The following is a 16,637-nucleotide window of genomic DNA, read 5'->3' as shown; positions in this document are numbered from 1 at the left end:
TTTACTTTTGCTACACTTGCCCTTGCACCCTGCATTCATTCCAACATACAGCAGCCAAGGGGACTCCTTAAAATACAAACCAGATCATGTTACTCTCTTGCTTAAAACCTGTCAGTAACTTCCCATTGCTTTTAAAATAGAATTCAAAATCCTTACCAGGACTGCTTGCCCTGCTCAGTCTCCATAGACTTTGAGTACTCCTCAACTCATCACAACACAAGAGAAGCTCACTTTCTCTCACTCATTTTGAATCCCAAGCATCCAGGATGGTGCCAGCTATATTTGCCTGCTACCCAGTGATTGCTGAAATGATGAACAAACGAATGATTTACAAGACTCTTCTTGGTCTGATCCCTGCTTCAACCATTTTCTTTCTGCTCCCCATGTCACCATCTATACTCCAAAAACTCTGGCAGTACAATGAGACCAAGCATTGTCTACCTTGCAAACACTTTGAATGGTGGCAGCTGAAATCAAAGTGAGAGAATCCCAAGAGACAGGTGGAAGCTCAGTGCCAGAATCAGGAGTGATCCTGTTCTTCTTCCCACTGTCCTTCTTCCATGGATGGACTTTCTTGGGATCATCTCCACACATTTTGAAGAGTTTTGAAGGTTTTTAAAAATTGTAGTAAAATATAAATAAAAATACCATAAAACCTATTAACTGTTTTAAGTGTATAACTCAGTGGCACTAACACTTTTACAATGTTCCGTAACCATCACTATTTATTTCCAAGTCTTATTTATTTTCCCAAACAGAAATTCTGATTCCATTAAATGGTAACCCCTCATTTCTTCCTCCATTTCCCTAACCCTAATAATGTATATTCCACTTTCTTCTTGTTTTCTGCTCTTTGTTTTTTCACTTAGTTCTTTATTTAAGTCAGAGTTATAGAGAGGGAGGGACAGAGAAAGAGACAGCCACTGGTTCATCCATTTATGGCCACAGCAGCCAGGGCTCAGCTAGGCTAAAGCCAGGACCCAGGAGCTTCATCTAGGTCTGCCATGTGGATGGCAGGGGCCATCTTCTGCTGCTTTTTCTAGGCCGTTATCAGGAAACTGGATTAGAAGTGGAGCAGCCAAGACATGAACTAATGGCTATATGGGATGCTGGCATTGGAGGTGGCAGTTTGACCTGTTATGCCACAATGCTAGCCCCATGACTTTCATTTTGTTGTTGTTTATTTTCATCTACTTGAAAACCACAGTGAGAGAGACCAAGAAAGAGGAGTGAGGGAGGGGGGAAGGGAGGGATAGAGAGAGAGAGAGATGAGAAGGAAGGAAGGAAGGAAGGGAGGGAGGGAGGGAGGGAGGAAGGAAGGAAGGAAGGAAGGAAGGAAGGAAGGAAGGAAGGAAGGAAGGAAGGGAAGAAGGAAAAGAAAGGAATAGGGCCAGCACTGTGGTATAGTAGGTTAAGCTTTCACATGCAGCGCGAGCATCTCTTATGAAGGTGCTGCTTTGTGTCCTGGTTGCTCCTCTTCCAATCCAGCTCTATGCTTATGGTCTGGGAAAGCAGCTAAGGAGGGCCCAAGTGCTTGGACCCTGCACACAAGAGGAAGACTCAGAAGAAGCTCTTTTCTCCTGGCTTCAAATTGGCCTAACTGGAGCCATTGTAGCCATCTGGGGAGTAAACCAGAAGATGAAAGACCTCTCTCTCTGTCTCTCCCTCTCAGTCTGTAACTCTGCCTTTCAATTAAATAAATAAATAAATCTCTAAAAGAAAGAAAGACACCATCTATCCACTGGTTTACTCTCTAGATGGTAACAACAGCCAGATATGGGTCAGGCTGAAACCAGGAGCCAAGAACTTTATCTGGGTACCCCACATGGGAGGCAGGGACCCAAGTACTTGGCCCATCTTCCTCTGTGTCCCAGTATTCAGTAGCAAACAGCTAAATCTGATGCAGAGTAGCCCCCAGACTTGAACTAGCACTCTGATATGGGATGTGAGTGCCCAAAGCAGCAGCTTAACTGCACCACAATACTTGCTTGCTATACTTTGCTTTAAAAAAAACAAAGATTTTATTTATTTATTTGAAAGACAGAATTACAGAAAGATAAAAGAAAAAAGTGAGATCTTCCATCTGTTGGTTCACTCCCCAAATGGCCACAACCACCAGGGCTGGGCCAGGCCAAAGCCAGGAGCCAGGAGTTTTTTCCAGGTCTCCCACTTGGGTGCAGAGACCCAAGCACTTGGACCATCCTTTGCTGCTTTCCAGGCCATTAGTAGGGAGCTGGATCAGAGTGGAACAGCTGGGACTCAAACCAATACCCATATGGTATGCTGGTTTGGCAGACAGCAGCTTTATCTGCTGTGCCACAGCACCACTCCCATTTTATTTTATATCTCTGTAAGTTTTTTCCATTCTTGATAACTTACATAAATGGAATCATCCCATATTTGTCTTTTTGTGTCTAGCTTCTTTCACTGATGATATTTTCAAGGTCCCATATGTGTTATATGAGGGTACTTTGAAAAAGTTTATGGAAAAGGTGACAAAAAAGTGAGTTTATTTGATGCAAAAAGTTTTGAGATCCACAAACATATTTTTCATAATATTCATTTTTCATGAACATGTTAAAGATTTCTTCTATGTACGTATTTCAAGGTTTTTTGCACCAAAATAAATTTATCTTTAAGTTTGTTTTATATGAATTTCTTGAAATATGCCAGTATCATGTATCAGAATCCCATTCCATTTTATGGCTAGATAGATGAGCTATTTTTAATTCATTTGCCTAATAAATATTTATTGAGTACCTTCTAAAAGACCAAACCCTGTTCTACATTCTATCAAGATAGCAATGAACAAGAGAGACAAAATTACTTTTTACAAATAAATTAGTGAAGATAGATATCAGATTGTGACAAGTGCTATGGAAAAACAACATTGCAGGGACAGCTATACAGGAAGATGAGCGCTTAAAGGCAAGTAGGACCATTCATGTAGTGCCTTGAGGGCTAGTAGAAAGACTTGGGTGTTTATGTAGAGTAACATAATCTGACCTAATTTTTTTTTTTTTTTTTTTGGACAGGCAGAGTGGATAGTGAGAGAGAGAGACAGAGAGAAAGGTCTTCCTTTACCGTTGGTTCCCCCTCCAATGGCTGCTGCAGCCGGCGCTCTGCGGACGGCGCACCCGCTGATCCGAAGCCAGGAGCCAGGTGCTTCTCCTGGTCTCCCATGCGGGTGCAGGGCCCAAGCACTTGGGCCATCCTCCACTGCACTCCCAGGACACAGCAGAGAGCTGGCCTGGAAGAGGAGCAACTGGGACAGAATCCGGCGCCCCAACTGGGACTAGAACCTGGGGTGCCAGCGCCACAGGCGGAGGATTAGCCTATTGAGCCACGGCGCCGGCCCTGCCCTATGTTTTAAAACACAGCTGTGACTTCAGTGTGGAGACTAGATGATGGCGGAAACATGGATAAGGAGAAGTAGACAGACCAGTAAGGGGGGTATATTAGTCAGAAACAATAGGATGCACAGAGGTGTGCATGCATCTGTTTATGAATGCTATAGATTTATTTTAAGCAATCAGCTTATGAAATTCTGGAAGCTAGCAAGTCTGAAGACTGTAGGTTGGACATTCAAATAAGAGTTGATGTCACAGTCTTGAGTCTGAAATCACAGTACAGAACAGGCAGGGTGGAAACTCAGTCAGGGTTTCTGTGTTGCAATCTTGAGGCTTAATTTCTTGTCAGGGAGATTCTGCTCCATGCCTCTTGTCAGCATCAGGTGGTTTTCTAACAATCTTTGATATTCCTTGACTGGCATATGCACCATCACAATTTCTGCCTTCATGCTAAATGGTATTCCTCTTGTGTATATGTCTGTATCCAAATTTCCCCCTTTTGTTAAGACACCAGTCACGCTGGAGTGTGGCTACCCTACTTCTACATGACCTCATCTTAACTAATTATATCTACAACAGCCTTGTGTCTGAATGAGGCCATATTGTGAGGCACTGGAACAGGGATTACAACATGTAAATGGGAGTAGGGGAGAACAAGTCATCCTACAACAAAGGGTGATGGACGGGAATATAACAAGATGTATTTGGGTTCAGAGTCTAAAAGAGAGATTTAGGGATATGTCAATGTTTTCAGCCCTAAAGAATCAAACTGACATTTACTGAGGTGAAAATTGCAGGAGGATAAGTTTTGCAGTTCAGTTTTGGAATTATCTTAGTGTGTTTTCTGTTACTGTAACAAAATACCTAATACCAGGTAATTTATCAAGAAATGAGGTTTGTTTAGCTCACAGTTCTAGAAGCTGGGAGGTCTAAGAGCATGGCACCAGCATCTGCCTGGGAGCTGCTGGGGGACTACTTTTTCATCACAACTTGGAGGAGGACATACAGGGTGGGACAAAGCAGCAAAGCTAGAGATGTCTTGTTTTTCATTTGTTTAAAAATCCACCTATTGGGGCCTGGACTGTGGGACTGTGGCACAGGGTATAAAGCTGCCACCTGTGGTGCCAGCGTCCCATATGGGCACCAGTTCAAGGTCCAGCTGCTCCACTCCCTATCCAGCTCTCTGCTATGGCTTGGGAAGACAGTGGAGGATGGTCCCAGTGCTTGGGCCCTGCATCCATGTGGGAGACCCAGAAGAGGTTTCTGGCTCCTAGCATCAAATCTGCCTGGCTCTAGCTGTTGTGGCCATTTGAGTAATGAACCAGAGGATAGAAGATCTCTCTCTCTCTCTCTCTCTCTCTGCCCCTGCCTCTGCCTCTCTGTAGCTTTGCCTTTCAAATAAATAAATCTTTTTTTTAAAATCCACTTATTTATTTTGAAAGCCAGAGTGATAAAGGGGGGGGGGAGAGAGAGAGAGAGAGAGAGAGAGAGAGAGAGAGAGAGAGAGATGGATCAGCTGGTTCACTTCCCAAATAGCCATAATAGCTGGGGCCACGCTTCCATGTGTATGGAAGGGGTGTTGGAAGCAGTGGCTTAACCTGTTATGTCACAACATCAGTCCCAAACCTTTTTTTTTTTTATAACAAAAGCACTTCTGAAGTAACCCATTAATCCATTAATTCAAGAATGGATTCATCCACTCCTGAGGGCAGAGTTTCCTGACCTAATAACTTTCAAAGGTGCTACATCTCAGCTGCTACATTGATGTCCAGATTTCCCACATACAAACTGTTGACACACATATTCAAACTGCAGTAAATATAAAGTTTTTTTTAAAAAAAGGATTTATTTATTTATTTGAAAGTCTGAGAAACAGAGATAGTGGGAGAGACAGAGAGGAGAGAGATCTTACATCTGCTGGTTCACACTTCAGAAGCCTGCAACAGCTAGGCTTGGCCAGGAGCCAGGAGCTTCTGCCCACATGGCTGGTTTCTGATCCTTTTCCCAGTCCATTAGCAGGAAGGTGGATCAGAAGAGTAGGACATGAGCCAGCATCCACATGTGATGCCAGTGGCTTTACTATTTGCTCCACAACACTGGCCCCAGACTCAGTTTTCTAATAAAGCCCCATATCCTAACCTGAGACAGGTAGCAATGCCTGTGGGAAAGGCATGGGGCCCAGTTTCCTCTGCAAGAACAGGGCAAACAGCCTTGGAGGGCTTCTCTTACCCAGACATACATCACATCTAAGCCACTCCCATTTGTTGTCCATTCCTCCTTTTTCAATATCATATTCTCCATTACTTGTTTACTTCCAACTGTTTGTTGGTAAATAAAATTTAAAGATAAGTTTAGAAACTGGCGCTGTGGTACAGTGGGTTAAGCTGCTGCCTGCTATGCTAGCATCCCATATGGGCACTGGTTCAAGTCCCAGCCACCCCACTTCCAATTCAGCTCCCTGTCAATGTGCTTGGGAAAGCATCAGAAGATGGCCCAAGTGCTGGGACCCCTGTACCAATGTGGAAAACTGGGATGAAGCTCCTGGATTCTGTCTGACCTAGCCCTGGCTATTGTGTCCATCTGGGGTATGAACCAGCAGATGAAAGATCTCTCTCTCTCTCTCCTATCTCTCTCTCTTCTCTGTCTCCACTGCCCCTGCCCCATAACTCTGCTTTTCAAATAAATAAAATAAATCTTCTTTTAAAAAGATATTTATTCGGGTGTGGAAAATTTTGAAATTCATGCAGTTTTTTCATAATCCATTTTCCATGAACTTTTTGAAGCTCCCCATATTACAATTTCAGAAAACATTACACTAAAAAAAAAAACTTATGTTTTAATTCCATTTTTAAAAAAGATTTTACGTATTTAGTTGAGAGGTAGAGTTACAGACAGAAAGGGAAAGACAGAAAGAAAGGTCTTCTAGCTGCTGGATCACTCCCCAAATAGCGGCAATGGCCAGAGCTGAGCTGATCCTAAGCCAGAAGCCAGGAGCTTCTTCTGGGTCTAACACATGGGTGCAGGGGCCCAAGAACTTGGGCCATCTTCTACTGCTTTTCTAGGCCATTAGCAGGGAGCTGGATATAACAGGCACCCATATGGGATGCTGGCGCCACAGGAGGAGGCTTAGCCTACTATGCCACAGCTCCAGCCCTTTGATTCCATTTTTTAAAAAATGTATTTGAAAGGCAGAGAGAGAGAGAGTGATAAAGAGAGTTCTTGTCTGCTGGTTTATTCTCCAAATAGCTGCCAGTACCCAGGACTGGGCAAGGCCAAAGCTGGGAGCCAGTAACTCAATCCAGGTCTCCCACAGGCCTTGACAGATAGCTATTTGCACTAACTCCACTGCTTCCCAGAGTCTATATTAGCAGGAAGCTGGAGTCGGGAGCCAAAGCCAGGAATCAAACTCAGGTACTTCCATATGGGACACGTCAGGCAAATTAACTGCTAGGCTAAATGCCCACCCTATTTGATTTTTCCACAAACTCTTTGACACACCCTCCTACAACATCTCTATGAGCTTTCCACATAAGTCCTAGATATGAACACATTTTAAATGTTAATAAAAGAATGGATGAAGTCATAAGTATGAACGGCAGAGATATTCTTTTCTACAGTTGTGCTTTTACTAGAACATGAAGATTCTAAGAAACATTAATAGAAACTGGTATTAATAGTTTGATTGGCCTCAAATTCATATAAACCTGAAACTCAAAAAGACATAACCTATTTGGCTTATTTATTGCCACCTTCAAATCCATGTGATTTATCATCACAGCAGACAAAAATGAGCCTTTGCAGGTTTTCAATCACTGTCAACTCGTACACAAAGGGAAGAACTATGTCTCTAAATGAATGACAAAACAAAAATACATACTATCGCTAAAGCTTAGCAAAATGAAGTTTAATAAATGCAGTTTGGGGAGGTAACTTCATAGCATTAAATCTGATTTCGTATTCCATCCTGAGTGTAATTTTAATTTGAAAGGTGCTCAGAAATTTTTTGTAAAGAGTAGTTTAATTCTGCTATGGATGAAACCTGTGACCCCGCCAGCAGGCCGGAACCAGGTCCCTAGGAGCGCCGTTCACGTCTCTGCCTCGCACCTGCGCTGGCTGGGGAAGCTGCTGGGTCCCACACCAGGCTTGCTGTGGCCACGGAGCAGCCGGCCCCCAGCCAGGACTGCCGGGGAGACCGGTCTGGGCCAGGGCAAATGGTGAATGCCTCCGGGGGAGCAAAGGAGCCAGAGCTTTGTTTTCCTGGGATCGGGTTTGGGACTTTTATTCTGCCTGAATATTTCCACCACTTTCCTTACAAGAGCCTCTGTCTTGAAGCACAGGAGCGAAGCAAAATGCCTAATGAAGCGTGCCTGAGGAGGGGGCGTGCAAGGGCCTCGGGGGCAAGAGCTGGAGCGAGGGGGAGAACAGACAAGGGTCAGGTTACCGGTTCGCACGCCTTCACAAAACCACTGAAAACAGGAGCTGGGGACGCCAAATTCTGGGACCCAAGCGAGGCCCTCAAAGCTCCTTCGGGCCTCTGGGAGTTGGGTGTATGCAGTAGAAAGATGTGCAGCGCTAACTTTCAGGGTTTTCGGTTTCATTCAACCCCTTGCGCCAGGGCAGGTCAGGAAATCGCGAGTGGGCACAGTCACGCTCCTGGCCTCCGGAGACCGGGCCAGTCCTCTCTTGACTTCTCAGAGTTGGGTTCCCTCCGGCCTCGGATCCTTCCTCACCACGCGCGGATCGGAACCTGAGCGCAGACATGGCTTCGGGCCCTAAAGTCCCCAGCAGGTGCGCGAGGGCGCCAGCGGAATCCCTATTCCAATCCCCAGCCCCAAGCGCATGTCGCCGGCCCCTGTCCCAGGCGAGGCGAGACGGACGTTTGGCCGCTCTATCATTGGACTCCAAGTCCGGCGCTGAGAGCGTTCCAAATTGCGCGCTTCCCCGCCTCCAGGGAGCGGTTGGCTCTCCTCCAGAATCCGCTTCTGCTCCCAGCCCCAACTCTTAAGATAAAAGCAACGTACCGGGGAGCGGGGGAGGGGCGCATCTGAACTAGAAGAATGCGATTTCTAGGAGAACGACCCCATTCCCCAGGAAAAGGTAACGAGGGGAAGCGACACAGTGTGAACTTACTCGGAAATGCAAACCGAGCTGACTCCCTGGCGCATACAAACGCCTGATAGACAAATCAGCCAACGCGCTCGGCGGCTTCCCAGAAAGGGCCTCATGAATGAGAATGGGTTGCTAGGTTTCCTCCCTCCCTTCTCAAGAGCTCTTCCCACAAGATTTCCACCACCGAAGGAAAACACACCAGGCCTGCCGTCTAGGCGGCCAGGGAACCGCGCCAGGCCCACGAAGCAGCCCGGGCCGCGCCCATCTTCAGGACCCTGGAGAGCGGCCGAGGCGCCCCTGGGACCCGCGCCCGCCTCCCCCACCCTGTCACTTTCATTCTCTGCTTCCCGCCTCCACCTTCATTTTTCTTGGCAACTACCACTCCTGTTTTTAGCAGACAGATTAAATTGTTTTGCTTGAGGGAGGTGTTTTGGATTGGCTAAATTATGTTCTGGTTTGTTACCACACTAAACGTTGGCTCACTGGGAAGCCAGAGAGCATCTGAAAGGTAACAGCTTGAAAGAGGCAGGTGGCCTTTCACAGCCTCAGAGTTCAATTCCTTCACTTTGTAAGTGAAACAGATGAACGCAATGAACAGAGTCCTCAGGTTAGACGTCAAGATAGTGGTGAGGCTGAGTCTAGAACCCTGAACTGATTTCCAAACTAATGGTTCCCAAGAGTCATCTTTTCCTTTCCAAGAGGAAAAACAACAAAAAAATTTGCCCTTCCCCACCATTGCTTAGGTCTCCAAAGTAACAATCAGAAGACTAAAGTATCTATGTTCCCTAAAACAATAACTACATTTGGAGCGCGGGAATGGGCTGTAATAACAACCCCCACATTGAGTCTAGGTGTCCTCATTCCACCCAGCACCTGCAAAGCCAAGCGGGGCAGCCCCTTTCTCCATCCCAAGGTCTGCGGTTTCCACAGCCACACTTACCCACCACCCAAGTCTTCCCTAAACAACTATCCCGAGGGAACGGATACCCAAGTTCAATTCTGTGCCTCTGGCAGACCTGGAGGCTCTCCAAGAAGGGGGAAAAGATGGAGGAACTGGGGATCAGAAGAGCAAGGGGAAAGAGCAAGAGGTGCAAAAATGAACTGAGATTCTCATACAGTATAAAGACCCAAGAGACGTCAACTCAACCCCTTCCATTCGCTGCATTTCACAGTTAACGTGCGAACGAATCCCCTGGGAATATAACATGGCGCGTTGGATGCAGTCGGTTGGGATGCGGCCTGAGATTTTGCATTTCTGCGAACTACACTTTAGGTAATAGAGAGCCACAGAAAGCGGGGGGGGGGGGGGGGCGAAGAGAAAAGGAGGAGAGCAGGTAACTGTGGCCTGCCCTTTTGCTCCCAACCGACTTTTGCCTTGCACCCCAAAAGCAACGCCTCAAAATGCTGCTGCAAGCGGCAGGACACGTCAGTAACGGTGTGCTGGTTTTTTTTCTCTCTCCCGCCCTGGCCCCTGCCCTTCTCGGCCCTGCACAGCTCCCAGGCTCGCCCGCTGCCCCGAAGCTGCTCAGTTTCCTCTCTAGCCCGCTCTCCAACCTCACGCGGGTCTTCTCTCACCTTCTTCGGCGACCCCCTCCTGAGGCTCCCTGTCGGCGCCCGGACTTCTCTCCCCTGCTTCCTGCCCTGCGGGCTGCCGGACCCTCTCAGGGACACGAGGAGCTGCCCGGCCGCCTCGCGCTCCTGCTTGGGGCAGCGTTGGCAATGCCCGGCCGCCCCCCAGAGGGTGGCCCACGGAAGCTGGCCCGTCGGGTCGCCGAGTCCGGGAGACAGGACGCCAGCGCGGGGCAGAGTTCGACCATGCCCGTGAGTACCGTGGTCTCCACCACTCCCCGCCCCACGTGGACGCCGGCTTCTGAGGCCCCTTCCTCACACCCAGACCCACTCCACCGGGGCCCACAGGGAGGCTGGGAAGGTTGGGACGTGCATGGCACGCTGGAGGAACGGGCGTGGGGAGCCCCGGACACCCCGGAAGGCACCTAGGCTACTTTCTACTGGGCCACTTCCTTTCCAGGGCCCTTGGAAGCTGGAGGGGGCGGCAGCCCCTCCCGAGGCCCCGTTCCAGGCTCCCAGTGCGTCGCTCTCCGCCCCCTCCGCCGAGCCGCCCCCAGGCGCGCCTCCGCCCGCCCCTTGCGCTCGTGCTCCCACCCCTGCCCCCTCAGCAGGCGGTGGAGGAAATGACGTGATGTTATTTTTTGTGTCAGGTCAGCTTCCAGCTTCAGTTTAGCCCTAGGAGCCCGGGCGCATGGACCCGAGAGGCCCAGCCAATTCCCAGTGGGACCCTAGGAGCTCTGTTACCGCAGACCTGGGCGGCAGGGGTCCTCTTCCCCTCTCGGTTCCTCCCTTCTCCCTGGAGGAATGTGGAGAAAGGGGGGAACCTAGGGCCTCAGCAGGATCCTGATCTAGGGTCATAGCTCCCTCCACGGCATCCCACCTTCCCACGCGGTCACCAGGTGGGGCCTCGGGGCTCCTGCTGTCCCGGGCAGGGCGAGGACCCCCTTTCAGTGCGGAAGATGTGGAGGCGGAGGCTGCAAGGGGTTGTGGAGAGGAACAGAGCACAGAGAAGTGCTCGGAGCCTGAGGCGGGGAGGGGGCTGCCCTGTAGAGGCGACCAGGTGCCCGGGCACAACTCTTCGGGGACCGAGCACCCCCTCCCCTCGCGGTGCCCCACGCGCTCCTCCCTCCGCCTCATTTCATTCACAAGGTCCTGAGCACGCAGCCCCGCACACAAGGGTCTCTCGCTTGGCCCTCGCACGCCGAGGCGAGGGCAAAAGAGACCAGGCTGTGCAGAGCCCTCAACGCCCGCCCCTCTGCAGCGCCCGATCTGGGTCTGGAGGAGGGGGCTGCGGCCCGAGAGCGAGTCGCGCCCCTACATGGGGCCTCGGGGGTGTTCCCCGGCCCCCGCTGCCCGGGAGTGCGCCGCCGCCGCCTCCGCCGCCGCCGCAGGAGGAGGCGAGCCCCGGGATTGCCTGGCCCGGGGAGGAGGCGTGAGGGGGCGGAGAGGAGGCAGAGCAGGGGGAGGAAGCGAGAGGGAGGAGAGGGCGAACGCAGAGACCGTGAGCTGCAGGAAGGGGAGAGCCGCGGAGAGCCGTCGCCGGCGTAGTAAGGACAGCACTGGGTATTGTAATAAAAATAAGGCACTCGCGGGACGCATGCGCACGGCCAACGGAGGCGAGCCGGCCGGAGCGGCTCCTCAGGCTGATGGGGTGGACGGCGGGACCGTGAGTACCCCACTTCCTCCACACTCCCTTCTTCACCCCCCCAGACTCGCCCTGCGGCCTCTGGCTGCGAAGTGGCAGAGGCAGGGCGGGGCGCGCGCGTTCGGCAGGACCTGGGCTCTGGTGGCCGCGGCGGTGGGAGCGGTTGCGGGTCGCCTGCCTCCTCCAAGGGGTCCAGTCCCCTCTGTTAGCCAACGTCTGTTGGCAGAGGCAGGAGGTTGCAGATGTCTCTGTGTCTGAAACGCGGTGCGAGCGCTCAGGATCAGTTTACAACCAGATCCCCCAGGGCATCCGCACGATCCTGTCCCCTGACACCCAGGCTGTGGTCGGGTGAAGGACGCGGGAATGCAGACTTCAAAGTGTAAAAGGCACACTGACCACCGAAACGCGTTTGGGAAACTCCAGGCGGGTGGCGAAGTCGGCGTTCTCATCCGATGGGCAGGAGCAGGAGGGGAGCCGGCGCCCAGGGCGGGCAGTTTGAGGTGGGAAGGGAGAGGAGGCAGTCCTTGCTTCGTCGTGCCCGCGCGGACCCTGGAGGGGCCGACTCCGAGCCTCTCTTTACGTGCGTGAAAACCGAAGAGGCAGACTCGCCGCCAGCGGGTGCAGGAGCCACCGGGATTTCTCTTCCGCGCTCCGGTGCCGCGCTTGGGAAGTTAGAACGAGACCGGGCTGCAGAGACTCTAGAGGGCTGGGAGTGGAGAGGCGGGCTGCTGCGGGACTGAGGTGGGCGACCAGGGAACCAACGGCGTGCGCCGCAGCCCTGCTGGGGTTGCGGGTGTGGGAGAGAGGGGGCAAGCGTGAGGAGCGCGAGTCTCTGTGCGCCGCGATCTTCCCCGCGACACCCACCCGCCTGTGGGAGGGGCCTTGGGAGAGGCGGCGCGCCGGCACGCGGGTGGGTGGTGAGCTTCCCGCACTTGTGGGTTTCCAAGGAAAACCCTAACGAGCTGCCAAGGGCCAGCGAAAGACCTCAGCCGCAGGCGGGATCCGGCGGGGACGCGTTGACTCTTTCTCGGACTCTGTCGGAGACTAGGGGCTCTTTGTCGACCCCCACTCCACGCCCCCTCCCCTCCAGTTCTCTGGCTCCCGTTCCCCCCTTGTCGCACCCCTAGCCAGGGCCCCAGTGCGAGCGACTCCATCTCACTCACTGGCTGGCAGAAGCGACCGCCCGCCCCCGGGGGCTCCGTGCAGCCCCCCTCCCGCCCCCCAGTGTGGGAAACAGGGAGCTCCCGCCTCGATCCTTGGGTCGGTGCCCTGCTACTGATTTCAGACGGTGGTCTTGAGTAAACAAAGGTCCAAGTTCACTAAAGGGTCTGACCTGCTCCCAAGACTTGTCAAGGACGTTTGTAATGAAATGACTGCATTTGAAAGTGTTTTTGCACAACCATGATTTCTAAGATACTGGGGTTTTTTGTTTGTTAATCTTCTGTTACTATGCAAAACCTAATTTTATTTCGAATCTCATCCTGTTCATTTTGTGTCCATTAAGTATCATCTTTTATATCACATGGCAACAATGCATAGGAGAAGCAGTCTTGCCAAGGGTTGGAGCTTGGGGTCTGTAGCTGTCTACATTCAAATCCCAACCTAGCTGTGTAACCATATGCAAGTCACTTAACCTCTCTGTGCATTGGTTTTATCATCTCTGAACCGGGGATAATAAAAGCATCTACCTCATGAGGTAACTGACATAATTCTATTAGTTAATACAGTAGAGTTCTAACTGGCTGAAACAAAACGAAGGAGGCAAAAAACTATTATTACTATTGCTGTTACTATACTGATCATAAATTGGTTGAGTTCAATTCATAATACAAAAATATCACGAACAGGGGTTGACGTTGGGGTGCAGCAGATTAACCTGCCTCTTGCATTGCCAGCATCCTGTATCTGAATGTTACTTTAAATCCCAGCTACTCCCCTTCTGTTCCAGCTTCCTGCTAATGTGCTTAGGAGGACAGCAGATAATGGCCCAAGTACTGGAGTCTCTGCCGCCCTGATGGGAAACCAGGATGGAGTTGCAGGCTCTTGGCTTTGACTGCCCAGCCTTGGCTCTTGCAGCCATTTGGAGAGTGAACTAGCAGATGTCTCTCTGACTCTCCTGTCTCTTACCACTCTTTCAAATAAATCAATAAATAAATCTACAAAACAGATCAGAAACAAAATGCTTATTTTTGTATGCTATAGAAGAATGAGCATGGGGACCAGCACTGTGGTGTAGTGGTTAAAGCCCAGCCTGCAGTGCTGGGATCCCATATGGTTGCCGGTTCGAGTCCCGTCTGCTCCACTTCTGATCCAGCTCTCTGCTATAGCCCAGGAAAGCAGAAGATGGCCCAACTCCTTGGGTCCCTACACCAGTGTGGGAGACCTGAAAGAAACTCCTGGCTTCTAGCTTCAGATTGGCTCAGCTCCAGCCATTGTGGCCATTTGGGGAGTGAACCAGCAGAAGGAAGACTTTTCTCTCTCTTTCTGCCTCTGCGTATCTGTAACTCTGCCTTTCAAATAAATAAATAAATCTTTAAAAAAAAGAAGTATGATGAAATACATGTACATCATCAAAATTAGGAAAACAGTAAATGCTTTCTGTCAGTATGTGCACTTAATAACATCTTTCTACAAAATCTGTTCAAATAACTATGAGATACAAGTTTCAAACAGCATTTTTTTAAACTTTTACTTAGTAAATATAAATTTCCAAAGTACAGTTTATGGATTACAATGGCTTCTTCCCCCCCATAACTTCCCTCCCACCCGCACCCCTCCCATCTCCTGCTCCCTCTCCCATTCCATTCACATCAAGATTCATTTTCAACTATCTTTATATATAGAAGATCGATTTAGTATATATTAAGTAAAGATTTCATCAGTTTGTACTCACACAGAACATAAAGTGTGAAATACTGTTTGAGTACTAGTTATAGCATTAATTCACATTGGACAACACATTAAGGACAGAGATCCTACATGAGGAGTAAGTACACAGTGACTCCTGTTGTTGACTTAACAATTCGACACTCTTGTTTATGGCGTCAGTAATCTCCCTAGGCTCTAGTCATGAGTTGCCAAGGCTATGGAAGCCTTTTTGGGTTCGCCAACTCATCATATTTAAACAAGGTCATAGTCGAAGTGGAAGTTCTCTCCTCCCTTCAGAGAATGGTACCTCCTTCTTTGATGGCCTGTTCTTTCTACTGGGATCTCACTCACAAAGATCTTTCATTTAGGTCAATTTTTAACCTCCCCAAGAGTTTTTTCTGTAAAACAAATATGGATTAAAACCACATTAGATCAAGGTATTTACAGAAAGCCCAATATCTTCATGGAAACACTGCACTGAGTTAATTTTATTTAAGAGAATCTGAAACCTAAAGAGCTAGATGAATGTGGGAGCTTAGTTTACTGCTAAATTCTCTGAGATCACTGTAAGCATTTTAGCCTACCTTTATAACAAAAACATAGGATGATGAAATCAGATTACTTATTCTGCCTCCTTCCTTTGGCAGAGGAGGAGACATTCAGAGAGGTGAGAGGTCTTGGCTAGAGATCCCCAGCTAATGAGGGGGATGAAACAAGATTAGAATTAGACCTTCTGCCTTGCTCCCCAGGGCTCAGAAGCACCGCACTGATGATTTCCTGTTTACTGCAGGTTTGTGAACGTTTAAGAGACAGGAAACCAGAAAGTATATATAAGAGATGAAAAAGCAAGTGTTTGCTATCTCCAGCACCAAAGGAGAGAGGCAGGAGCATAGCAGTGATTGTCACACAGCTTTGTCATGGTCCCTCCCATTCCGAGATGTGACCACATGGCTGGCCTCAGGTTAGATGAGGTCACAGGTCAAGCGAGTGGCAGTCAGCAGGAGAATTTACGGGGGCACTGAAGTATATTTTCAGTTGCATGTTCTAGCAATCCTTTAAGCACTTTTAGATAGATTAGAAATCATTTTTGAGTTTTTCTTAAATTATTAAAATCTCCCTCCTTCAAGCTTTGAGGGCATTTCTTATAAGAAAGGCTTAGGAAAGGCCTTCAAGACTACACAGAAGGATATTTCAGTATTCTAGATTGTGTAGACTAACGAGTGAAAAAGAAAAAAAATCACATGCCTTCATTGCAGACACTTGACTATCAATTCCTAAAATCCAACTGCTCATTCATTGCTGCATGCGACAGTTTCATGACATTCACCTTCCACAGGCAAGCAGATACTGGCAGTGGCTTAAATGTCCATCACTCACAGGTACGGTTTAGGAATTACATGGCAGTTGCTCAAGAGAGCAACTGGTCTTGCAAAGTTATTTATGGCAATATCTTCCAGAGAGGGCACTTCTAGGAATTGTGCCTGTATCCTTGAGGAAGGAAACCCTGGTTCAGTCCGTTACATTAACTGAGTATCTTACCCTTGACTTTTGCGACTCAGGAGAGTCTGCACATGTTCTTAGACAGAAATACAGGGCATGAAGCAGGGAGTGACTTTCTCGCATGCTCCCAAACCAGTTTGGCAGAACTGAGTTCTGAAATCACATGTGTCAAGTCAAGTCCCAATATGATTATAATGTGAATCACTGTCCAATTGGGTATATCTCAGATTGGTTTTCAGTGCACCACCAGGTGACTCACAATGTTAGCTTCTATTCAAATAAGTACAGTGTCAGTCAGCAGCTAATAGGGATCACTCTGAGTCAGAGCTTAGCATTTAGTACAATAAATGTGAGTCATTGACCACCCGGCACCATCTGAGATGGTCCCTGAATGTTACCTTGAGCAGCTAGTTCAAGGGTTTAAACAGCAATGCAGTGAGTGAGTCAGTTCATAGTACAATTGACTCCTATAGGGGCCATTCATAATAAAGTTTGATGTGACTGAGTGCTCAAAGTAATATTGCATGATTAAGAATTCATAGAATAGGTTACCTGGTTTTAATCCATCTGATTAGATTCTAGCTAATTGCATGGGG

At 49.0% G+C, this 16,637-nt stretch overlaps 1 protein-coding gene across 3 annotated transcripts in view; it reads left to right on the top strand.

Annotated features, from left to right (window-relative positions):
- The window catches only part of RGS20 (regulator of G protein signaling 20), a 125,350-nt gene that overhangs the window by 24,081 nt on the left and 84,632 nt on the right, over window positions 1-16,637 (top strand). The window contains exons 2-3 of one of the 3 annotated variants that reach the window (XM_062189585.1): window positions 9,311-9,334; window positions 9,954-10,280. In XM_062189585.1, coding sequence (XP_062045569.1) covers window positions 9,311-9,334; window positions 9,954-10,280 — 351 coding nt within the window. Of the gene's footprint in view, window positions 1-9,310; window positions 9,335-9,953; window positions 10,281-11,560; window positions 11,695-16,637 lie in introns of those variants that run through there. The other 2 variants (XM_062189586.1, XM_062189587.1) reach the window with 2 other exon arrangements.

Source organism: Lepus europaeus, chromosome 4, assembly GCF_033115175.1.
Source record: "Lepus europaeus isolate LE1 chromosome 4, mLepTim1.pri, whole genome shotgun sequence".
Lineage (NCBI taxonomy): Eukaryota > Metazoa > Chordata > Mammalia > Lagomorpha > Leporidae > Lepus > Lepus europaeus.
This window is presented reverse-complemented; position numbering and strand designations above follow the sequence as displayed.